The sequence below is a fragment of the Crinia signifera genome, chromosome 7 (assembly GCF_055691185.1).
Source record: "Crinia signifera chromosome 7, ASM5569118v1, whole genome shotgun sequence".
Classification (NCBI taxonomy): Eukaryota; Metazoa; Chordata; class Amphibia; order Anura; family Myobatrachidae; genus Crinia; species Crinia signifera.
Window position 1 is genome coordinate 65,211,667 of NC_139223.1, and position 27,481 is coordinate 65,239,147.

The window sequence follows — 27,481 nt, forward strand, 5'->3', positions numbered from 1 at the left end:
AGTACAGTATAGTGCAATTAGCTGAGAATAGTAGTATTATTTCACACCACCTTCTTTACGTTAACTGTGCACTAATCTTTTATGCAAAATTGACAGTCTTCCTTTGGGAGATAGTGAGTCTTAAATCCCTTCAAAACAGATAATCATGATAATTGTGATCATAAATATTTAGCCTAGATGTAATTACACAACTGACAAATAAAATGATTATTCAGAAATGAAGTTTATTGTGATAAATGACTTTTTTCAGTTATCCATGTCATTAAAAAATTATTAGAAAAATACAATATTTAAATGCAGCGATAACGCTTTGATGTGTAATCTGCTGGCAAGTTACAGCAACTAGACACCAAATTACATTTAATTAGACAGACCAGTGATAATGATGTTTCATTATTGCAGTATAAGACTTTATGATGCTGTGGGAATAATAAGCTGAATAGCAAATGAGTAGTAAATAGGTTTATTGGAAATGTTTAGTAAGAGAATGCTTTCGGTAGCAAATAAACTTTAGAGTTTGGTTCTAGACTTGTTTATTACTAGACACCCAGGAGTCATACACAAGCTTCGCAGAGACAGTGTCTTCAATGGCCATGCCTATAAGGAAAAGCATACACAATTACAAGAGGCAAAATACCAAAACACACTACAGATTATAAAGTTTATTGGATACTATTAGTTAATTACACTATATCATACTTATGAAATGATGGTAACATTGGGGTTTATTAAAAAATTATTGGCATTCAAATATTGTACTAAACTTGGCAGTCATTATAATACAGAGAAAACCAATTACCCTCCTTTTAGTATTCCATAGCAGAAAGAAATGCCCAAAATAGTTTGATTCCTTCCTAAATAATAAAACACCAGATTCTCCTACTATGCCCCGTACACACGGGATGCCCCGTACACACACCAGGCCAACATGTCTGTCCTCCGAGATGGGACAGCCATGTCGGCCTGGTGGGGAGGAAGTGGCGTGGCTAAGGAAGCTATATGGGGGCGTGGCTGTGCGGTTGCTTCCTTTTGGCCACGCTTCCCACTATACCGGCCCTAAAAAATGGAAGCGTGGCTACACTTTTGTTATTTAGATACATACAACGCCTTGAGTCCTGTTGGAGAAAGTGCGCTATATAAAACCAAAAGGTCGACATGCAACATATGCAAAAGGTTGACGTGGAAAGATCGGCATGAGTTTTTCATGTTTTTGTGTCAGTTTGTATTATGTGGACAAGTTAGTGTACCGCCTCGCTCGCTATGTTTTGGGCACGGTGCCTCGCTTCCAATCAGAGTCCGCGTGGATGGTAAAGTATGAAAAATTCCAAATAAAAAGAACAAAATTCCCAAAAAACTCAAGGTTGACCTTTTCATTTGACAACTGTTGCTTGTGTTGACCTTTTGTCTGTCAACCTTGCGCATGTCGACCTATGAACCGGATAGCCTTTCTACCTATCATGAGCAGAATTAGAATGTTTCATTATGCAGTGATTGTATTTATTAAATGTACAGATATGCGCCAGAAAGAGTTATCACGACTGAACAGAGATGCCTTTTCCAGGAAATAAGCTGCCTGTTATTGAGCTGTCATGCTTAGCCCCACCGTCCTCATCCTGCGTGTGCTCAATTCTAGCAGCAAGAACATTTGTAGTAATAATCTATCCTACGCAAAAGAAAACATCCTATGAATAATGCATCATGCAGCCCAGAGCAGGCCGCTACTTTATATATTCTTTATGTGATTACAGAAGTAGCGATTCTTGATGAAAATGAGTTAGGAAAGAACTGGCTTTGTCCTTTAAACCAAACAAATTCCTCTCACAGTGAAGACCACTTGCTGCTTAATAGCAGATGATGTGGAGGTGACATTGATGAATTGTGTCTCATCAAACAGTACTTAGCACAACATGTTGTTACTTAGAGGACATGAAACCTGTACATTATATTGTGAAGAAGTCTAGCAGACCATTAATGCTTTAGCACATTATGGGGCCGATTCAGACTCATTTGGTCGTGTCTGAATTCGGCCCCTTAGCCCATGTTTGGGGTCTGCGCATGTGCGTACACGAATATGCGCATGGGCAAGCCCCGGGAGCGAACGGCTTTGGTGAGTTTTACACCATTCGCCCTAGACAGGGAGGGCCGGGGGCGGGCAGGGGGCGGGAGCAGGGGAACGGCCAGCATTTTATGGAAGTCGCCATAAAAAGGTTGGGCATTCCCCTGGAAACGCAGGCGTGTAGATTTCGTCCGGGTGGCCACATGCAAAGGGATCTGTTCATGTACACATCCGCTTACATGGTATCAGGAAGTTTCGGGTGGGGGCGGGCGGACGTTCAGCAGGGCGGCGCTTTCCTGTTTGCTAGGCATAGTGAACAGGTATTTAAATCAGGCCCTATGTATGTATGAATGAATATATATATATTAACCCCTTCCTGACGCAGCCTGTTTTTGCCTTCCTGACAGAGCCCTTTTTTTCAAATCTGACATGTATCACTTAAGTGGGGATAACTTTTTTTTGCTTTTACTTATCCCAGTGATTTTGAGATTGTTTTCTCGTGACACATTGTACTTCAAGTTAGTGGTAAATTTGGGTCAATACAGTCTGTGTTTTTTTGTGAAAAATGCCAAAATGTCGTAAAAAAATGTTAAATTTAGCAATTTTCAAAATGTAAAATTTTCTGCTTGTGAGACAAATAATCATACCACTCAAAATAGTTAATAACTAACATAGACCATATGTCTACTTTATGTTTCCATCTTTATTTTAACATCCTTTTAATTTTTTTGGACACTAGGAGGCTTAAAATATGAATAGCAAATTCTCAAATTTTCAAGAAAATTTCAAACACTGATTTTTTTAGGGACTAGTTCAGTTCTGATGTGACTTTGAGGGACTTGTATGTGAGACACCCCCATAAATGATGCCATTTCAAAAACTGCACCCCTCACAGTATTCAAAACAGCATTTTGGAAGTTTGTTAACCCTTTAGGTGTTTCACAGGAATTAAAACAAAGTGTAGGTGAAATTTCAAAATTTCATTTTTTTTTGCAGATTTTCAATTTTAATACATTTTTCTAAGGAACACAGTAGATTTTACTAGAGAAATGTGACTAAAAATTGATTCCCCCAATTCTTTTGTTTTCATAAATATCCTATATGTGGCCCTAGTGTGCACGTTGACCAAACCACAGGCTTCATAATAGAAGGAGCACCTACTTGATTTTGGAGCCTCCTTTTTATGAGATTATTTTTTAGGCACCATGTAGGTTTCTAGGCACCATAAGATGCTAAAAGTTAGGAACCCCCCCACAAGTGACCCCATTTTGCAAACTACACCCCTCAGGGAATTCATCTAGGGGTATAGTGTACATTTCAAACCCCCAGGGGTTTCACCAATTTTGATACAACTGGGCTGTGCAAATGAAAAATTACATTTTTTACACAAAAATGCAGTTCTGGCTCAAAATTTTTCATTTTCACAAGGAATGAAGGAGACAAAGCACCCCAAAATCTGTGCCCCAATTTCTCCCGAGTACGGCAATGCCTCATGTGTGACCAAAAAATGGCAGGACTCAGAAGGGAAGGAGTGATATTTGGATTTTGCAGCACAGATTCTGGTGGAATGTTGGTGGGTGCTATGTCGCATTAGCAAGACCCCCGAAGCACCAATACAGTGGAACCCCCCCACAAGTGACCCCATTTTGCAAACTACACCCCTCAGGGAATTCAACTAGGGGTATAGTGTACATTTCAAACCCCCAGGGGTTTCACCAATTGTGGTACAACTGGGCAGTGAAAATGAAAAATTAAATTTTTTACACAAAAATGCAGTTCTGGCTCAAAATTTTTCATTTTCATAAGGTATGAAGGAGAAAAAGCACCCCAAAATCTGTGCCCCAATTTCTCCCGAGTATGGCAATGCCTCATATGTGACCAAAAAATACCAGTTTGGTGCATGGCAGGACTCAGAAGGGAAGGAGTGATTTTGGGATTTTGCAGCTCAGATTCTGGTGGAATGAATGGTGGGTGCTATGTGGCATTAGCAAGACCCCAGGGTATATATAAAAAAAAAAAACCTGCACCCCCAAAAAGTTGCTGATCAGTTAATTTATACTGATCAGCACAAAAGGGGGGGCAGCAGGGGGGGCAGCAGTCAGTTGCACAGGCAGCACAACCTTTGGTGCAACTGACAGGTATATATATAAAAAAAAAAAAAAACCAAAAAGTTGCTGATCAGCACAGATATACTGATCAGAACAAAAGGGGTGCAGTAGACACAAAATATAGCACTCTCTATCACTCTCTATCACTCTCTATCACTCTCTGTCACTCTCTGTCACTATCTGTGACTCTATGACACTGCAGCAGCAGGACACAGGAAGTCACAAGATCCAGGAAGCATCCAGCTGCTGGCAGCACGCTACCAGCGGTGATCAGCGGTGATCAGGTAAGTATCAGGCAAGGTTCAGGTATGTATAGCACGACAGAGTGGCCGGTGACCGATCTGCACGCAATTCCAGACCGGAATGGCGTCTGCAGCGCAGTCACCGTTAGTTTAAATCACGCGCCATGGCTGTGATTGGTCCGTCGGTCCGACGGACCAATCACAGCCTTGGGGGCAGGTGGGGTGAGGTGTGGTCATCACCGGTGACCCCCTCACACCCGTCGGTAATTGATCCCTGTGTTACCGAGCGTCTGATTCGCGTCTGATTCGCGTCTGATTCGCCGGTAACACAGGTAAACGCTGCGATTGGTTGTTCACATTGAACAGCCAATCGCAGCGATCGCCGACGGGGGGAGGCATCGCCGCCCCCCCTGGGCATGCTGGGACATGTCTGCTGTCAGGGACAGCAGACATCGTCCCTCTGTCACCGCGTCCCTAGACGCGGTGACAGTTTAAAGTCATGACGTATATATACGTCATGTGTCGGGAAGTACATCCCGGCCATGACGTATATATACGTCAAATGTCGGGAAGGGGTTAAAAAGATGGGATAGGGGTTCAGCGACAATAAGTGTTTACCCAGGACACATGTAAGTATATATAAATATATAACCTTAAGTTAAATATTAGTACCCAATGTGCAGTATATAAAAGTAGAGGTATTTATTTGAGGAAAAAAATTTTTTTTAGATATATCACAATGATGTACAATATAAATGACAATATATATAAGTAGAAGAGATATTTTAAAAAAATTCAATAAAAGAGAAAGAAAAGAAAAAAAAAAGAAAAATATATATAATAAGAGAAGGTATATAAAGGCAGTCTTAGCTTTTTGATCCTGGATGGAGGAACAGTCCCTACGCGTTCGTCTATCCAGACTTTATCAAAAAAAAAAATATATATATATATATATATATATATTTATTTAGTGGATTGGCGTCGGCACTCCGCTCCTTTAGTAAGTATAACCTGGGTGCCTTCCTGTGTGCAAAAGCGTAGATAGGTTCAGGGGGATGGCGGCACTCACAGCATAGGTCAATAAACTCACGGAGACAGCAGTTTGCTTAACGTTTCAATTCGTGGGAGCAATTCACGTGCACGGGGCTTCTTGGTGAAGGGATAAAGGTATGTACATAAAGGTATGTACCTTTGTATTATGTGTTGTACTTCTGATGAAAATTCGTTCAACACGAATTGAAACGTTAAGCAAACTGCTGTCTCCGTGAGTTTATTGACCTATGCTGTGAGTGCCGCCATCCCCCTGAACCTATATATATATATATATATATATATATATATATATATATATATATATATATATATATAGGACTCCCCTGTACACCTGAATACATCGTTTTTTTTTTGCATGTAACCAGTCTCCTGAGTGCCGTTATTGTTCTTCATTGAACATTGGAAGTTGTACATTATTTCGTTCTGGCACCAAGAGCACGTTGTACCTGTAACCCAGTGAGTGCCGGCAGTTATTGGATCTGTATATATATATAGGGAAATGATCTGGCACTCTAAAATGGTAATGCTGACTTACTTGAGTCATAAAAAGACAGTAAATGCTGCGGTGCCCTCGAAATGTGAGTCCATGGAGATGGGCCAACAGGTACAAGTGTTTATATATGTGTGTGTGTGTGTGTGTGTGTGTGTGTGTGTGTGTGTGTGTGTGTGTGTGTGTGTGTGTGTGTGTAAGTATGGAATACATACAGATGACCAGCTGTCAGGATTCCAGTGGTCAGAGTACCAATGCCAGCATCCCAATAGAGGGAATCTCGACAGAGGTCAGGTAAGTATACTGGCACTGAGTAACCGCTAAACTCTTACCCAGCGTTGCCAGGAAAGCATGGTTAGACAAAACATTCCAGACAAATAAATAAAATGTGCACACTTCTAACGGTGGCTAGAACTTTGAGGTATATTGAATGGCAAAGGGCGAGCTATGACGGCGAGCAGTGCCAATAGCTCAATGTCACATCTTGCAGGTCATCTGACCCTCCCTTCACTCGCTATTTCCACCTCAATGGTACTTTTCATCGAAGTGGAACCGGTGAGTGCCGGCGTCAAAACGGGGAGGCTCGCTGCTGTATGCAGCAGGTTTGCTGCATTTGCAGTGAACCTTACCCGTCCTGGGAATCCTTGCCATCCTCTGACAGTGAGGATTTCCCTGGAACACAGAATACGGCGAGCGGCTGGCGAGGATGGCATGTTTTCGCTGCACAAACCCCCTCGCAGGTGGCATTGAATACCGCCCATAGGTGACACAATTAGTCTCCATTATTGGTATTGGTCATCCCACCCATGCCATTTTAGATAAGAATCAATCCCATATTTTCCTAACAGCTTCCTTGTTTCCTACATAAGGTTTATTAGAGCAGATGTCAGCTAGAGACACAGGCCCTTATACTGATCCGTTCGGTCCCCCACACGTTCGCATCGGGACCGATGTTTTACTAGTGCGCATATCTGTGCATATGCTGGGTGCGAATTAGTGGTGGTGCGCGAGGGGACGCGCACATGGTGCACTTATCAAGGTAGAGGAGAGGCAATGTCATTGACTGAATAAAGTGGGTGGAGGAAGTATGTAGGGAAATGAGATTGGAGATGCAGCGAGCAGTGGAAATAGAGAGGGTCTTGTATGTGAGAGTGAGAAGTTTGAAGAGTGTTCTGTAGGGCAACGGTTCTCAAACTTTGGGTCCTAACCCCAAAGTGGGTCCCGACCTTCTTAGCATGGGGTCATGAATCCATGTTGCTGACTATCCCCCCTGGGAGTAGATAATTTATTTATGGTATGATTTATGGTATAAATTTAACTTGGGCTTGTGCTACCACTGGACAACAGGCAGGTAATCAACAAAAAACAGAAAAAGATTGTCTCTGTATGGTGCACCAAGAAGAAAAGGGAGTAAAGTAAAAATTAACTTTTATTCAAAATCGTTTTAAAAAAGCAACATATAAAACCAATAACAGATAAGAGTACAGACAAAAGACAAGAGTCTTAAAAAAGGATAGAAATCCTTACGTAGTGGTACCCCTGTATGCCTATTATCCCCGATTGAATGTGTGGTGTGTTGTAATAATTTCACAAACTGATGTGCTGGTGCGTCTTATCTCCTTAGCAAGTGGCTATGTGGGTCTTGTTAGTATTAGGAGGTGGCAGTATCATTATGCAACCTACACACGCACATTTTAATGTCTTACCACATACAATGTATTCCAGTATTTGGTTAGGATAGGATTCTAGTTATCATATATCACATGTGTCTAATGATGCATAACTTACTCTCATTACGGGGATACACTTTTTATTCAGTTCTAATATATTAATATGTTCACAAATTAATAGAGTCGGATGCCAGACTAAGAGGAACTATATGCAGGTTCCCTATCTTCAACAAAAATATTGAATGTGACAGTACATGGCCAATATTTTATAAGCTCAGCCCGGCATGTCCTCCACACTGACAGAAATAGTCTTTACGGCATTACACCAAGGACCTTTATGTAATTCCTATTAATCCCTAGAGACTTTCACTACGAGTCGGATGAGTGACAATATTTTGAACATACCCTGGGGTCATTTAGGATGAAGGAAATAAGACATATAAAATAATATGGCTTCAAAGCATTAACACATACGGAAGGAAGAAAGGACTTTAACTTTACGCTCACATGTTCCTTCTGCTCAGTGTAAAAAAGATTTGTAACATCATACATTGCAAGATAATGTTGTAAATCATACTTTAACAGGCACTTCACTTAGAACAGCACTATGGAGAGAGAAGTGTCAGCGCGAAGACACTCCTACACTCCATGGAATATTCATGAATGGGATATTCATTTAAAGGACTTCCGGGCGCCCACCCGGTTGGTCCTGATGAAGCTGCTGGCGACACGCGCGTTGACCTACACACGTAGTGAGTGAACCCCCCTATCCCTCTATCCATTAATGCATTTTGATTTGTGTACCTACTGATTCATCCTGAGTGCGCACTCAGTTCTGGTCAGAAGGGCTGCCGGGTGGAGAGATGTGGGTACTCATTGACCGCGATCTCTCACCTCACCGGCATTGACAGCCGGCAGGCACTAGCCCATGCACACTACACGCTGCCCCTTCAAGCACACTTGGTGACCGGTGGACACTCGCTGACTGGCCGTGTGTGACAGCCCTGTGGATAGCAGGACGATATTTCGCCCTGGGGGTGCGCCGCAACACGGTCCTGTCGGGAGCGCGTCCCCAGCTGCTCACTACTGCAATTGCATAGCCACAGAGCGATACTTACACCCGTGCAGGCAGAAACGTTACATATTCAATTCCTGATTCTTGTCATAAACTTTCTGCCATAAGGAAAGTGATACTCCTTCTGTTCTGTTAAAGAACCCACATTACTGTAACACAATACCCGGGACTTGCCATTCCACCCCTTCATACACATAGAGTGCAAGGGTTACATTGGTTGACAGTTAATTAAATCATTTACTGGAATACTTACCCCCCTTGGGCACCAGATTGGAAGAGTGGAATTTTGCTCTACATTTGTGTAACAATTACTAAAGGTAAACACACATACCAAACAATGCACAGTACATGGTTAATAGTGTTCCTGCCTATTACCGCTAGGACAGCCGAATAGGGTAGCTGTGCTAACACAGGTTGAACAGACAGTCCACAGACAGGACATTTAGTACCCACCCGCTATATTGCATCATAGAATCATTAACACTGTGGGTAGCACACTTGTAAATCCACGGCGTTATAATCCAATTTGCGTTATCTGCCCGACCAGACCCACATAGCCACTTGCTAAGGAGATAAGACGCACAAGCACATCAGTTTGTGAAATTATTACAACACCCCACATATTTAATTGGGGATAATAGGGATACAGGGGTCCCACTACGTAAGGATTTCTATCCCTTTTTAAGACTCTTGTCTTCTTTTAAACGATTTTGAATAAAAGTTTATTTTTACTTTACTCCCTTTTCTTCTTGGTGCACCATACAGAGACAATCTTTTTCTGTCTTTTGTTGATAACTTGCTGGGGTCTTCTGTAATTAGTAATTGTCTGATGGGGTCCCAGAGCAAATAGTTTGAGTATCCCTGCTGTAGGGGAATGGGAGTCAGTGCAGATTAGAGCAGTAGTTGAGACCAGTGAGTGCATAATAAATTAAGTCAGACTCTAGGAGATGAAAAGCCTGATGTGTGTGCTTTGTATAGTTGGAACCAACAGGATTGAGAAAAAGACTGGATGTGAGGGGAAAAGGAGACGGAGGAGATGATGGTTATCAACATTGATAGAGATATGGGGAAGGTTGAGATTCTGAATGGAGTAAAGATGATAAGTTTGGTTCTGTCTATGTTGTGTTTCAGAGAGAGCTCAAACATTTAGGAAGAGATGGCAGCTGGATATCAAAGAGAGGATAGAGGGGGAGTGGACATGAGAGGTATAGTTGCCTGTCATCGGGGGAGAAGAGAAGGGGGCTTACAAAAGAATCCTGGGAGACCCCAAAACGGAGGATGAGGGTAAATCCAGAGGCAGACATTGAGAAGGAATGGTTTGCAAGGGAAAAGGGGAATACAGACAGAAGAAACAGAGAGAACTGGACTTGGCCGAATGCAGGTCATTGGTGACTTTGACCAGGGCAGTTTCATTGGAGTTGAAGGAAAGCCAGACTGAAGAGGATCAAGGAGGATAGGAGTATGTTTAAATGGTGTGGGAAAGTTGCTGGTAGTAAGAAGGTTAGAGTGGTAGGGGTCCAGGGGGGCAGGTGAAGGGGAACGAGGATATGAAGACGAGTTGACTTCCTTCTGTGGTGGGGTATAAGAAGTACAAGGTGCAAAGTAGGAATGCCAATCCCAGGGCATTTTTGTCAATCCCGGTATTGGCCTCCATAATTAAAAAAATTGTCAAATGGCCTCAATTTTGGAGGAGAAGAAGGCAAAACCAGTGGCAGTGAGGGTTGAGGAGAGGGGAGGTGGAGGAGCAATGGAAAGTATCAAAGAGGCAGTGGGGACTGGAGGAAAGAGAAAAGATGAGTGATTTTAAAAGGGATTGCTTGGTGAGGGTGAGGGAGAGGGCAGAGCTGTAGGAAGAGAAAAGAAACTTGAAATGGAGGAAATCCACCAGTGAAAGAAATTTCCTCCAGAAGCGCTCGGCAGTATGTAAACAATTTTGCAGGAACCAGGTCAGTTTGGAGTGCCAGTGTTGGGGTTAAGAATGACAGCGGGGGACAGAGAAGATGGGGCCAACACAATCCAGTGCAGAAGTAAAGGTGATGTTATAGAAGGAGGCCGCCTGTTTGGTGCAGGCCATGGTGGATAGAGGAGAAATTAGAGTAAAGTGAGTATAGGTTAGTGGGGTCGGGGAACAACGATTATGTGTGATGTAGGTGGGTCTGGATGTGGTAGAGAAGGAGTCTAAAGGGTGAAAGAGAGTAGATGGTGGTCAGAGCGGTGTCAAGGAAGGTTGGTGAATTCAAAAGGGTCACATCAGTGAGTGAAGACATGGTCAAGGAAGTGGCTGAGAAAGGCCAAAGTAGGAGGAGAGGACAAGATGATTAGTGGATATTGGTTTAGCAATGGCAATAGGGATGTTAAAGTCACAGAGAATGAAGAAGGGGAGGTCAGAGAAGAGGAAGTGGGGAAGCCATTCAGCAAAGTTGTTGAGGAATGACGAGATGGTAGATGATCACTACATAGAGTGAATAGGGTAGAAGAGGCATATACTGTATATAGAACCACAAAAGGTGTTAAGAAAGTGAGGGAGGGTTCAGGTGGGATGACGCGAAAGGTGCAGTTTGAGCAGAGGCAGGGGCGAATTTTGGGGTCAGGCCGCCCCTAGGCACAAATGTTTTTGCCGCCCGCCCCCCCCCCCCTATTTTAACATATTCATTATGAAGTTATACACATACATATATATTGTTATTTATATATTTCATACAAATTTAACTGGAGGAACCGGAGGATGGGAGGCCGGGAGTTGGAGGATTAACTTTATTTGCACAGTCTCAGCCAGTCTCTCCCACACTGTGCCTGACTGACTGACTAAGTGCAGTCACTGCAGTGACGTTCGCGCCGCTCAGCTGCTGTAACCGCTCATTGGATACCCAGCAGCCAATAGGCTGTGTGTATAGAGTAGCCAATGTGCGCCGGCGGCAGTGAGTCTCAACGATTCAGCTTATTGCGGCGGAGCCTTCCCAGAAGCACAGGGGGACCCAGTGATGTATTGTGCATGGCAGAGCGGGTGGGCAACGGCAGTTCACGAGCGGCACTGCCGCTGACATATGATGAATCATTTTGGCGACGGCGCTTGTCACTTGCCTCTGCCCACCCACTCTGCCATGCTGCTATTTAACATAATGTCGGCCTGCTGTGCTGCCCTTAATTGGTGCCACCCTGAGGCCCGTGCCTCATGGGCCTAGGCACAAATCCGGCCCTGGGCAGAGGAGGATTGCTACTTTGTCACCTTGGAGGTTGCTGGGTTATACACTCGAGTGAGTGAAGGAGAAGCCCCTATAATAGAGGGCATGAGGGGAGATTGAGTTAGAGGAGGAGAGCCAGGTTTTAGTGATGCCAAGTATGTCATTATTTCAACTGTATATTTCTAAGTACTTGCTGCAGTGTACATATCTCCAGTGAGCATGCATCCTACAGGTATAGCCCATAGACTTCTTACACTTCACTGATCATGGTGATTGGTCACTTACCTACTGACTTAAAAACAGTTGTTTTATCTGAAAGAGCAGGTTTGGTCCCTTTAAGTATTTCACCAATTTCCCCATAGATAGATGCCTAAATGATAAGAAAACATGATGATTTATAAGATACCATAAAAAAAAAAATATAGTAACATTGGGAAGATGTATTAAGCCTTAACAAGAGATAAATGCAAGGGTGATAAGGAGAGATAAACGTCCAGCCAATCAGCTCCTTACTGACTTTTTTCAAACACAGCCTGTAACATAGCAGTTAGCAGGTGATTGGCTGGACGTTTATCTCTCCCTATCACCCTTGGATTTATCTCTTGTTAAAGCTTAATACATCTGCCCCAATGTGCCTTGAAATTCATTACTGGTGAGCAGCTTCCTTATTCCTTCTCTAATGGGGTATAGTCATGCAGTGATTTAGGCCCCATTTCGATGCGATCTGACTAGATTGCTTTGGAATTAAGCACTGATCGCTCCGTGTGTACACCTTATAGCGATGGCAATGCGCGAGTCCTGTGCATCGCTATCGCTGGCAGGGGCTGACAGTGCATGCAATGTCAATCCTGCTTAGATCGCACTGCTCAGCACACATCGCTCAGCACACATGGCATACACATGACGTGTTTGAAGCGAGGTGTGCTGAGCGATCTGTACTTAGGCAGCTCGTTCAGCACGGGGCACCCGTCACCCCCTGTATACCGGGCTGAACAGTGACCGATAAGTAATCTGCAGTAAAACAATTCATCCTGCCCTGAATTTTGGGACTTATGTACATCTCATGGGCAGTGTGCCATTCTGATATCACACAACACATAGCCCAACCATAGCTGACCTGTTTTCTTGTATGTCCGGAAAGAGCAGGGCATACAATCAGTCAGAGCACAAGGGACACACACACAAAACAAACATGCAAACACACACACCGAAGAGCAGATTCCTTGCTGTGATCTATTGAAAGTCATACCTCAAGCCAAGCCGTGGCCCTTCTGTGCCAGAGAATGTTTCTATTCTCCATAAGCTTGTTTTTGAACAGCACTGTGGGTGATTGGCATTGTGTACCATATCAGCACTGTGGGTGATTGGCATTGTGTACCATATCGCACTGTGGGTGATTGGCATTGTGTACCATATCCGCACTGTGGGTGATTGGCATTGTGTACCATATCTCAATGTGGGTGATTGGCATTGTGTACCATTTCAGCACTGTGGGTGATTGGCATTGTGTACCATTTCAGCACTGTGGGTGATTGGCATTGTGTACCATATCGCACTGTGGGTGATTGGCATTGTGTACCATATCGCACTGTGGGTGATTGGCATTGTGTACCATATCCGCACTGTGTGTGATTGGCATTGTGTACCATATCCGCACTGTGGGTGATTGGCATTGTGTACCATATCCGCACTGTGGGTGATTGGCATTGTGTACCATTTCAGCACTGTGTGTGTTTGGCATTGTGTACCATTTTAGCAATGTGGGTGATTGGCATTGTGTACCATTTCAGCACTGTGGGTGATTGGCATTGTGTACCATATCGCACTGTGGGTGATTGGCATTGTGTACCATATCTGCACTGTGGGTGATTGGCATTGTCTACCATTTCAGCACTGTGGGTGATTGGCATTGTGTACCATATCAGAACTGAGGGTGATTGGCATTGTGTACCATATCGCACGGTGGGTGATTGGCATTGTGTACCATATCAGCACTGTGGGTGTTTTTTCAGCACTGTGGGTGATTGGCATTTTATACTATTTCAGCACTGTGGGTGATTGGCATTTTATACTATTTCAGCACTGTGGGTGATTGGCATTTTATACTATTTCAGCACTGTGGGTGATTGGCATTTTATACTATTTCAGCACTGTGGCTAGCAGTGTGCACTTATGTGGCAGTAATCTTATTCTGGAGCCGCTTTCACATATAATTTAGATAGAGCATCTCTCATATATTATTACATTATACTTTAACATTTCTGTTACTGAAACGCTGAGAAAATACGAGAACCGAGATATCATGTTTTCAGTGAACAATTATATAAACCAATAAACCATGTCATAGTTACATGAAGCACACAAAACTAAATTTCAGGACTTAGGCCAAAAAAAAAATAAACAGGATGGAAGGTTTAGAACAGTTGATCAAATATCCAGACTTTGCTTAGCCATTTAAGAAAAATTAAAAAACTGGAAACTGCAGTTGCCCATCACAACCAAATCAGATGATGGGGTTATTCTAATTGCTTCGGTCCTCCGTGCGACCGATCATAGGCGTGCGCAGCCCATTTTCTTAGGGGGTGCACCATTGGAGGGGCGTGTCCATCACGACCTAATGGGCATAAATGCAAAATAAATACTGTAGGTGACTTATTTATGTATATGCACCATCCCCCCCCCCCATATACTATAAACAGGGACAGTGTGCGCCTAAGGAGCACTGCAAAAATTTAAAGTATAATGACCATTACACATAATTCCGCATACTGTAATGGCCATTACATATAATGCCACACACCATAATGCCCATTACACATTATGCCAGGACTTGACAATAGCGACAGTGCACGCCGAAGGCATGCGCCAAAAATTTACACCATAATGCCTATTACACGTCACACAGCCATTACATAGTATACCATATGCCTTACACGTTATACCACACACTGTAATGCCCATTACATGTTGCGCCCCACACTGTGATGTCCATTACATGTTACGCCTCACACTGTTATGCCCATTTTGCTTCACACCATAATGCCAATTACATATTAGGCCACATAAAGATACCATAATACCATTTACATATTAAGCTGCACACGGTAATACCAATTACCTATTACGTCCCACACCATAATGCCCATGACATATTACCCAACACCGAATTGCCTATTACACATTATGCCATTTTCTGTAATGTCCATTACACATTATTCCACACACAGCAATCCCCTTTACACAGTATGCCACACACCAAATTACCCATTACACCACACTTATATGGTGTATAAATGTATACATCACATATTGCACCATATTGCTCATTACACATTATACCACACACCATAATGCCCATTACATATTATGCCATATACTAAGTGCGCTTACCTACATGCTCGTTGTCAAGAGTTACATGTTCGATGCCAGGGTTTACATGCTTCATGCCAGGGGGTTACATGCCCCTTCACATGGGGGGGGGGGTTGCATGCTCATTGCCATAGGGACTACATGCCTGTTGCCCAAGGGGTTACATGCTCATTGTCTGGGGGGGGGGGGAATTACATGCTCGTTGCCCACATATAATGCCCCCCTTAGTTCTACATACATAATACCCTGCATAGTGCCACATGCATAGTGCCCCTGTAGCACCACACACATAATGTTGACCATTTGGTGCCACACACAATGCACCAATAGTACCACATACACATATAATGCCCCCATTGTGCTATATACATTGGCATTTTTTTTATGTGACAGAACTGCCTGGAGCCTGTGGAGGGAGGCAAGAACTAGCTGCCACTGCAGCAGTGTGTAGGCTGGGGACAAAGTTGCTGCTGCCAGGCAGAGGAGGGGAGGAGGCGCCTAGGGAAGGAGCTTCGATGATGAGTGAGTAGGTAGGGGAGGAGGAGTGAGGACGAAGCGCTGCTGCAGGTGACCCCCGTCTCAGATCCATGGTGCTCCTGGTGAGTAGGCGGGGGGAGGAGGAGTGAGGAGCGCTGCCGCAGGTGACATCCGTCTCCCTGCTTATGGAGCCGCTGGCGGTGGGGCGCATAGATGCAGGTCCTGACGCCGGAGGAAACTGCTTCCGGCGGCAGGCAGCCGCCGGGCAGCTCCACAATGCTGCTGGCAGAAGAGGATAGTGCTGCTGCTGCATTCGTGCGGGGGGGGGGGGGTCTATGCGACCGATGTTGCGCTTCTGCACATGCACAGACGTAGGGTGCGTGCACCCAGGGCGGACTTTCGGTTCGTGCGGGGGCGGTGAAGGGCGGGGGTGCCGGGCAGCCCTATTACCATATGGGAACGCCCAGCGTTCCATGGGCATTCCCATGAGAACGTTGGGTGTTCTCATGGTAATGAGGCTGTGACGGACATGCGGGGGACGGACAGCTGATATCACCGGATGTCAGCTGCCCGCCCTGTCCTTGCACAGGGCGCCTGCAGTTTAGAGTCACTATATAGGTCTCTCTGAACTGCGTGCACGGGATAAATCAATCGATGGTCGCGACCATCGAAGGATTTTTCCCCACCTACGAATGAATGATTATGTAAAGCATCCATTCACAGCCGTGCAAGGGGAGGGGGGGGGGGCGGTGTGCGTAGGGTGGCGTCTGAGGGACTTTCGCAGCCTTGCGAGTCAATCAGAATAAGGCCCAATGTGTATAATTCCAATTCTAGAATATGAAAAAACACCTCTGATTTATTCCAGGATATATGATAGTAGTAAATGCTAAAATAGCTGTACACAATACAAACAGAGTAGACATGTACAGGAATATACATTTACAGTACAAGACAGTGTTATAACTAATAAAATCGTATTTTCTCATACTTGCCAATGTCATTTATCTCCTCTCCTGGAGAAGACGAGAAAGGAGCCACTGCTGACAGTGAGAGCATTGGGGACCGCCCTGCGCCTCGTTAAGCTGCCTTTGCTACAAAATTATGCAATTTGCGGGGTGGTGGAACGGCTAAAATGATGTGATTTGTGTAATTATAACCTTACCCCCTCTCTATGGACCTGAGCAGTGGCGTAGCTACAGGGGTCGCAGCGGTCGCACCTGCGACCGGGCCCCTGAGCCAGGGGGGCCCAGCCCCCGCCACTGTCCGGCCTGGTTACTCAGAGGTCATACCTCCGCTCCGAGTCCTCATCTCAGCTCTCACTAGGCTGCCGGCAACACTGCAATAGCTGCCGGTGCGCCTATGTTTCCGGCCACCAGCCCGTCAGCTACGGCTGCCCCTGCCTTCCCCTGCACACAGAGACAGACGCTAGAAGTCATAATTCACCTCTAGCGTCTGACAGGAAGCGCAGCTCTGCACTTCCTGGTAACGCGGCTGCAGAGCTGTGCTCCCTGTCAGAGACGCTGGAAGTGAAAAATGACTCTAGCGTCTGTCTCTCTCTGCGCAGGGTAAGGCAGGGGCAGCAACAGCAGCGTACGGGCGGGTGGCTGGGGTGGGCACATACGTATTAACCCCTTGGCAACGAGCTAGAACCCCTGGCAACGGGAATAAACCCCCCTTGGCAACGAGCATTAACCCCTGATAAAAAAAAATTTAACCACTTGGCAACATCCAATAACCCCTGGCAACACATATTAACCCCTTGGCAACGAGCAAGAACCCATGGCAACGGACATTAACCCCCCTTGGCAATGATGTATTAAAATATAAACAGACCGAGATTTTAATTTTGTTGTATGTAGGGGGGCCCCAAGGTGACCTTTCGCACCAGGGCCCATGAACCCTTAGCTACGCCCCTGGACCTGAGGTTCTATGTACTAGCTTCACATCCTGCCCACTTCATTGAGTATAAGCACCTACTCTTCTCAGGGTGCTTGGGACGACCCCAAATAATCAAGAGTTTCCCATACCTTCCAAAAGTGTAGGCAAGTATCCATTAACATGTAAAAGCAAATTACACTAAGACACAAAAACAAAATGAAGGGTTTAATTAAGTTCAAATCTATACACATAGAAACATAGAATTTGACGGCAGATAAGAACCGTTTGGCCCATCTAGTCTGCCCCTTTTTTTTTACCCTTTAGGTAATCTCAACCCTTTTTAATCCTTATTTCTTTGTAAGGATATTCATATGCCTATGCCAAGCATGTTTAATTTGTTCTACTGTCTTAGCCTCTACCACCTCTGATGGGAGGCTATTCCACTTATCCACTACCCTTTCTGTGAAGTAATTCTTTCTAACATTTCCCCTGAACCTACCTCCCTCCAGCTTCAGTGCATGTCCTCGTGTTCTATTACTTCTTTTCTTTAGAAGAAAATTTCCCTCCTGTACTATGTTAAAACCCTTGATATATTTGAGTATTCCTATAGGCCCATACACACTTGACGATTTTCAGCGGAAAATCGGTCAAAACAGCCGTTTTGAGCGATTTTCGGCTGAAAATCGCCCAGTGTGTATGCCCCCGAAATTGCCGACTAGCGATGATGCGCGCTCCCGCATCATCGCTAGTAAAGTGGTTCATCTGCTGGTTTTACCAGCAGATGTGGCGATGATGGATGGTTTTTCATCCATCATCGCTATGGGTCTACGCTGCCCCGGGCTGAAAGATTAACCACTTTCAGCCCGGCGGACCGCCCCGCTGCCTCCCCCCGCCCCCACGCCTGTCATAATCACGAGCTGGTCCTGTCAACTTCTCTCCGGCCGGCTGCTGCTGCTGAGGTCCCTGCTCCCCGACGAGTCGCCCTGCCGGCGCTCAACACAGGAGCAGACAGCGGCGCTCAACACAGGAGCAGACAGCACTGCTCCCTGACACAGTGCACCCTGCTGGCCCCGCCCCCCTGGCCACCAATGTGTATAATGTTCTGCCCACTGCCACCAATATATTAATGTAAATGCATCAGCAATATATATGTATATAAAATATATATATATATTAAATATATATATATATATATTAAATATATATATATATATAAATATAAAATATATATATTAAATATATATATATATATATATATATATATATATATATTGAATATATATATATATATATATTGAATATATATATATATATATATATATATTGAATATATATATATATATATATATATATATATATATATTGAATATATATATATATATATATATTGAATATATATATATATATATATATATATATTGAATATATATATATATATAGAATATATATATATATATATATATATTGAATATATATATATATATATATATATATATTGAATATATATATTGAATATATATATATATATATTGAATATATATATATATATTGAATATATATATATATATATATTAAATATATATATATATATATATTAAATATATATATATATTAAATATATATATATATATATATATAAAAATATATATATATATATAAAAATATATATATATATATAAAAAATATATATATATATATATATAAAAAATATATATATATATATATATATATTATACCCGCTCCACTGGAGGAGTGTGATGCGGCTGCCGCATTGCTCCACGGGGGAATTATGCTGCCGCGGCCCCATCGCTCCAAGGGAGGGAAGGGGCTGGCGGGTGATGCGGTCGGCGCTGCATGGCTCCACTGGGGGGGTGGAGAGGCCTGCGGGTGATGTGGTGAGGGCTGCCGCGTCCCTCCACGGGGGTGGCGGGTGATGTGGCGTCGGCCGCCGAGTCGCTCCGGGGGTGCAGGGGAGGGGGGTTGCGCCCCCCCGTCTAGTCCTCGCATGCTATTTAAATAAATACATATGTGGGCAGTTTGCATTTAAATAAATATACATTGGTGGCAGTCCCTTGACGGCGGCGCTGCGGGGCATAGGGGGAGGCGGCGGAGAAAGCTCCGTAGCCACAGGGCGTGCGCAAGCGTATCGTGCGCACACGCCCCTGGCGAGAGCCAGCCGCTGGCGTGGGCTGGCGATAGAATAGCCAGCCCCTGCAAGAAAGAGGCCGGCTCCATCTTTATGGAATCCTTGGAATTCAAACCCAGCCCATTTATAATGAAAGATTTTCAGCAAAGTCTTTCGCCTCCTGAAAATCTCTCGCTCTTTGGGGAAAATAGCTCAGTGTGGACGCAATACTTTGGTGAAAGATATATCTATCACAGATTTTGGCAAAGTCTTTTGAAATGAAAATCTTCAAGTGTGTATGGGCCTTATCATGTATTCCTTTCCCTTCTCTGCTCCAAACTATACATGTTAAGATCTTTTAGTCTATCTAGGTAAGTTTTGCGATGTAGGCCATGCACCATTTTAGTTGCCCTTCTTTGTACACTCTCCAATGTATTTATATCCTTCTGGAGATATGTCCATCACTTACTCCTTTAAAAGATCAAATGGGAATATGCCTTATCACTAATGTCACTATGTTCATTTTAATAGATTAGACTTCTATAAAATTAGCATGCACTGAGCAAATGTTCTTCATCAAAAATTGACATTATGCTACAGTACACAGTGGCAAATGCAGGATTTTCAGAAGGGGGTTTCCAGAGGGGCGGAGCAAAGCACGGAGATGGACACTTAGGTGACCCAGTATATGCCGGGTCAGTTAAAGTATTATAGATAGACCAAATGTATATAAATAATAATAATAAATATATATATACACATAACTTCCAGGGTGGTAGAGGATGTTTAATATGCAGAGGAGGGGTGTATAGTGGAGTGGGCTTATTATTCATAATTTTCTGGTGGGAGGACAGCTTGCTTGACTGCAAATATCTCCAGTTCCCAGAAATAGCACCGGGCAGCCCTATTACCATATGGGAACGCCCAGCGTTCCATGGGCATTCCCATGAGAACGTTGGGTGTTCTCATGGTAATGAGGCTGTGACGGACATGCGGGAGGACGGACAGCTGACATCACCGGATGTCAGCTGCCAACCCTGTCCGTGCACAGGGTTTAATAGAAAATAAATTTAATCTGGCTTAATATATTAATATTTTGAAGCATTGCTCATTTGTTAATGTTTCTTACATTAACAATCAAAAGTTATTAGGCTTTGATATGATTTTTTTTACGCCACTGCTTATTATTCTGATTGCATCTGAATATAGATATAGATATGTGTATATATATACAGCAGTGTAGGATTATACTCCAATGAGGGCACTCACCACAATTGTAATAATTAAATAATTTTAATTCAGGTACATCACCATTCCATGTGTAGTCTATGTTTCGGCCACTAGGTGGCCTTTCTCAAGACAGGACATCTGTGGACAACCTCACAGCTCAAACGTCAGGCTACTGGAATGGTGATGTACCTGAATTAAAATTCTTTCATTATTACAATTGTGGTGAGCAGGGGTGAATTTACTGGACAGGCCGCCCCTAGGCACAACATTTTTGGCCGCCCCCCTCCCCCTTCTTTTAACATATTCATTATTAAGTCCTAACTATGCAATTGCCAGTATACTGTAATAATAAAATATGCCTAGAGTAGAGCTAAAACTGGACCCTGCCTGATAATATACAAATAGAAACCTAAATCAGTGGCACTCGGAGACTGACTGACATGTTGGAGGCACTGGGACTTGTCTGGACGGGTGGCGTTCAATAGTCAGGGAGCATCGGGCAGTCACACAGACTGGCAGCCCGCAGCCCCATCACCCGATTCTCCGTTGGCAGCGGAACAGCGCTGTGTGCAGCCCCAGCATCCGTGATGTCCGCATGCGCCGCCGCCAGCCTGTGCTTAAAAGCACAGACTGATTAACGGCTCCAGGGTGCGCGCACACAGCGTTCTTCTGCAAAGTCTGCCGTGTCTCAGCAGGAGCGCTGCGCTGCACCCCTCATCATGTTCAATGTGAGCGACGGCGGTGGCGGCAGAGAATCGGGTGCTGGGGCTGCGGGCTGCCGGTCTGTGTGACTGCCCGATGTTCCCTGACTATTAAACGCCACCCGTCCAGACTAGGCAGCCTGGCTGTCGCCCTTAATATGTGCCGCCCCTAGGCCCGTGCCTCACGGGCCTAGTGGCAAATCAGGCACTGGTGGTGAGTGCCCTGATTGGAGTATATTCCTACACTGCTATATGAATGGGACATAGTATTGTCACCTTAGAGGTGCACCCCAGCAAATATTCAAAGGTGGCTGTGAGTGCGGAGTTTACAAATACTAGATAGATAGATAGATAGATAGATAGATAGATAGATAGATAGATAGATAGATAGATAGATAGATAGATAGATAGATAGATTAAACATTAAAACATACACTTTTAAAAAAAAAAGGTTTTCTCCTGTCCTATTGGACAGGAGAGCAAAAAACCTGGGTTTGCAGGCAATGTAAATGCTCTGAACCAGGTCATGAGACCCAGGATGTCAACCCGGCAAATGTTCCACGTGAAACACGGGTTCAAACCAGATTGCGGCGCAGTGTAAACGGGTAACCCAGGTCGATGCGACCCGGGACCCTTTCACTGCAATGGAAAAGTCAGCACTGGGAGATGCTCTCATCTCCCAGCGCCAGCTCAGGTCCCGTGGGGACACTGGTGACGTGGGGACACTGTTGTAAAAGGGGTCAAAAAGCCTGTTTGTACCTGGGTTGGAGCTAAGTCCAAAAACCAGGGTGCAACACGGCTTTTGGTGTGAAAAGGGTATAAACTGATTCTAGGGTATAAGCTGATTTAAATGAAAAAAATTGGTTTAAATCTTGATTTAAACCAGCCAACCCCACCACGGCCAACCTTGGGCTTGATTCCAGCCCATTTGTAGCAGCAGTTGTTCTTTTCAAGCAACAAGCAGCTATTATATACAGATGGGGCCAGAACGTCACCACTGGCAATCCGCCAGCAGCCCGGATCGCCATCTGACTGAGACGTGCACTCAATCTCCGTCGGTGGGGCGACGGGAACCCTGTCCATCTCCACTTCACGGAGACGGACAGGGTTAGGGGGGGGGGGGCGGGCAGGCGGCGGGGACCCCGGGTGACCGCCGACAAGCCGGCGGTCACCCGGGGGAAGCGCTGGAAGCTGGAAGCTGGACGCGCGTGCCTCTCGTGCCCGCGTGTCCCCTTCTCGCTATACAGATGGCGGCTGGCAAGGGATGGTGGCTGGCGTCGCCATCGCCATCCCCTGCAAAGATGAGCCATGCCCCATCTGTAGATCAATGTCTGTATCATCTTAATTTGCAAACCAAGTTAAGCTGGGTACACATATGTACAATCGTCGGGCCGTTCTTCCGATCTGCGGACGAACGGCCGTTCGATTGTATATATGTGTACGCTGTCCCGATCCCTTCGTTGCGATCGATAAACGGCCAAAAACGCTTTTGGCCGTCCACGGTCGGTCGGTCGCAGGTTCTTTGCTGCTTAATATTCTTCCGACAGGACGGCTCCATATCGAAAGAAAAGTGACATGTGTACGCACGTTCGATCGATATGCAGCCCGTTCCTGCGATCATTCCTCCCAAACGCAGCACGGGTGTTGACTAGCTGCGTCATCCCTCCATCAGCGCAGCAAGTAAACAACAGGAAGTCTTCTCCCCCGTACTTTCCGCCCCATGCTGTTAAAGAATATTCGTTGTGTGTGCATTCGTTTTGAAATAAATAATCGTTGTGTGTGCATTCCTGAAGTAGAAGATAGATAGATAGAGATAGATAGATAGATAGATAGATAGATAGATAGATATGTGATGTTCATTGTGGTTGTGAATCTCAGGTCGGCAAGGGTCCTGCCTGTTGCCAGATAACGCAGCGTTGCCACCAGTCTCTGCTCTGCAGAAATAGGCCTCCTGAAATAGGTGTCCTCTCTCTCTATTAAAGGGGTAACCAGTGTCAGCAGCTCCATGAAGGTAGCGTCATCCATACGGAGATAATTCCTGAAATCATCAGGATTGTTCTCCCGTATCTCCTGTAGCAATGGCATGTGGGAGAAGGTGTCTCTCCTCAGAAGCCAGTCTCTGGTCCAGCAGCTCCGATTCTTGGTCCTTTTTCTTTTTTTAATAGCCCGCAATCTGATGGCCATAGCAGCCAAAATGCACGCACGAGCCTTCCTTCTCCTCAAGCTCATGATTAAAAAGGCCCAAATGCACCGATAGACGAACGTACGTACGTATATCCAGTACAGCTAGCAATGGATATGAATAGTCACGGCTCTATTCACTGTACTACACGAACGATTCTTTGTTCCGTGATCACGCCTCGTTTTGCTATGCTCTTTTAATCCAGCCCATTATGATAATGTTGTGTACATTTTTATCGTTCGAATAGCCAGAACGGGAGAGTGTGTACGGTGGTACAATCTTTTTCTTGCGATTGTTTGGACGGGAGTACATCGGACGTCGCCAGTAAAATTGTACATATGTGTACGCGCAGATCGGTCGTATGTTTCGGACGGCCGAACGTGTATACGGTCGATCGAACGGTCGCAAGAAAAATGAAATTGTACATATGTGTACCCAGCTTACTCTGATTATTCTGCACCTGTAAGTGGAGAGCCTATTAATCCATTCTAGTGTTTGGTAATAATGTGTTTGGTTGGCATTAAGTTCTATTGCAAATTAAAAGTTTTCCAAAGGATTCAATCTGTCTTTTGGAAATGTATCTCTTTCCATCTGTTCCAGTATAAATAAAGGTTTCTTAATGAGGGATTCTGGATATTGCCTTGCCTTGAACCTTTGTATGTTAGAGCAAGTTGATTAAATTCTGCCTGAGTGCAATTTCTTTTTATCCTAATAAACAGTGATGGCGGAGTGTTGTTCTCCCGTCTAGGCGACAGCTGGAGTAATCCATGTAGCTGTTAGTATTAAGTACCTTAATGAAATGTTTTGTGATAACGCTGCACTTTTTACTGGTGCTGTCTAATTATCTCTGTAAGAGCTTAAAATTATAATCGTGGATAAAATCCTCAAACTGTTCCCTTCGACCTTGTCAAATCAATAGACATAAGGTGCTAGGTATGTGCCCCAACTAGTACTGAGGTCCATTTGTATTTAAGAAACTTAAGAACAACAGATGCCAAGCCATGGGTATTCAATATGTGTCAATATTTCCCGACAGGTGAAATATTGGCACTCGCCCACTCAATGCTGCCGTTAACAACAGGGTGTTAGATATAACCAGCTGTTTTTCAATAATCCGTGGCCAAGCCACCGACTTTCCAACACTTGACAGCCGGAACATTTTATTCCGACTGTCAAGTTACTGTCGGATGAAAAGAAAACGGCCTGCGATTCTGACTGTTGGAATCCTATATTGAGCCCCCAGGTAGACAAAACACATAAGGTGCCCATACACTAGTAAGATTTATCTTCAGATCTGGCTGGTTGGAACAAAAACATGGTTATGGATGAGTGACAGTTTGTCAGTTTTCCAGCATTTCTAAGCAAATGGTCAACTGTCATTTGCTCTCATCCATAACCATGTTTTTGTTCCAACCAGACAGATCTGCAGATCTGCAGATAAATCTGCGTGTGTGTGGCCACCTTTAAGAACGACACCTACAAATAGAGTCAGGTTCTTCTTGACTAAGTTTCTGCACTTAGGCCCAGAAAATGCTTCGTTTCATCTATTGTTCTCAGCTGCAATACAATAAAGAGAACAATACAACAAGGGGATTAACAGGGGATTAGTGTGACTGTTCTTTCTCAATTAATCCTGTTAAAGGCCAAGAAGAAGGAGGCTCCATCTGTATTTGGGATGTCATATGTCCAAGTGGTAATTCTTAAGTATATTTGTTCCCGGTGGATGGTGTATTCATATGTGAGAGTTAAAATATATTTCTATGAATGGCAATGTAAGGATAATGTGATGGTATGAAGGAAACCATAGCAAATAAAGATATAATAGGGTAATGGGGCCCATACATCAGCAATTAACTTGGCCAATCCCTGTTCTGCAGATGCAAATGTTGGACAATCTTGATTTGTTAATTCTGAGGCAAAAATTCTGAGAATCAGAGTCGGTAATATTTAATACGTACAGTATCCTGCCGATCCCTTTGAGAAATAACAATCGGCAGATTGGATTGACAACAAGTATTTGACGGTTCGAGATATAGGCGGAATACAGTATAAAAGCAATATATCAAACAAAAAGAAATAATGAAAATTTAAAAATGAACAAAAATATATAAATTTAAAAAATAAGCCTATTAAGGTAATAATTGATAGTGGGATCGATTGGATCCTTCAGTGATAATCTGTGATGCTGACATATGTTACATATAGTCCCACCTAAGGCATTTTTTTATCACATTTGGAGGTTATCGCATTTTATGGGACGTCATTGCTTACAATCTCCGAATAAATCAATAAACCCAAGATCCTCAATGTCCAGCTGCAACAATGCTTTTTATCACAATGCTGACAAATCAGACTCCAGGTTGGCAAGAGTAAGGATAATGGTCCTGATTCAGAGTGGATTACTGATCAGCAAATTTGCAAATCGCGCGATTATCAAATTATTGTGCATGCATACCATTCGCATCTCGCATGTGCAAACTGGAATAGCTACAGAAATTGCATATGGATCATAAATGTAATGTATCTGGAGGGGGCGACTGGGAGTGTCAGAAAAAATGCAGACATGCCCAGGCATTTTAAGGGAGGGTGCGTGACATCAGCGCCGGACTGGATCGGCCTGTGTCTGTCGCAGGGTTGTGGAAGGGTCAGACTTACAGTAATCACATTTGCACAGACTGGAAACAATCATTAAATGATTCATGAATTGCGTATGGGTATGCGAGCGGATAGTGAATAATGATCCGTTCTCAATTCGCATGCAAATTTACATAGGGCGGGTTTTCTTTCTGTCCTCTGCGATCAGGTCAGAATCAGGCCCAAAGATGGCTCTCAGAAAAACTTAAAATAATAGGTATTGGTAACAGGATATAGACTACAATGTTCCCATTTATCATTGCCGGATTAAACCCTGTGACGGCACCTGGGCAGTCAAAATCTCAGGACCCCTCTTACCAATTATCTCTTAGTACACTTTTAATATTACCAACCAGCGGTGGCTCTTACCTCTGTGGAGAAGGGGGCTGCCGCGATGCGGGCCCTCCCCTCCACTGCCGTCGCACTCGTGGTCCCTTACAGCTGCCATTGCAAATCCTAGGCCCCGCTGCCGGTCCCCATCGCGGGGCCAGCGCATGCACAGTAGCTTCTTTGGTACTGCGCATGCGCTGGCCCCTAGCCTCTATGGGCTGCTTTTGCAGCAGTCCCATGAGGCATATTCAGGGTCCCATGTCCTCATTCTGCGTATGCGCGGAACTCGGCTTTTATGTGCTGCCACTCATCAGCCCATATAGAGGCGTCCTGGAGGAAGGAAACATCTCCCAATGGGACTGACATGGGTGACTGGCAGGTCAGACCTTCAATAGCATGTCACTGCCAGTCACAGTGAAGCCAGTGCAGTCTCACAGACAGCATCTGACTTCACGTATTCAGAGAACAGTGGCAGATTTTACCTGGGGGGGGCTGCAGCCCATAGGTAAAAACCGCCACTGTTACCAACCTTTAGCCTATGATCTGAGAACTGTAATGGTTGTTAATGGGTATACAACAATAATAGAATAGTAACTAGGGCCCTAAAAGGTGGACGGTCCGTAGGCCAGTGCGTTTTCTGCCTATTTGGTAATCCGGCACTGCCATTTATATATCTATT

General features: G+C 44.3%; 1 protein-coding gene across 2 annotated transcripts in view; it reads right to left on the reverse strand.

The window, feature by feature from the left end:
• Positions 1-204: 204 nt before the first annotated feature.
• Positions 205-27,481, reverse strand: part of CRYM (crystallin mu) — an 84,523-nt gene continuing 57,246 nt past the window's right edge. For both annotated transcript variants that reach the window (XM_083153258.1, XM_083153257.1), the window contains 2 exons: positions 12,162-12,246; positions 205-597 (listed from right to left, as the gene is read on the reverse strand). In XM_083153258.1, the coding sequence (XP_083009384.1) occupies positions 524-597; positions 12,162-12,246 (159 nt within the window). In that variant the 3' untranslated portion in view covers positions 205-523. The remainder of the gene's footprint in view (positions 598-12,161; positions 12,247-27,481) is intronic.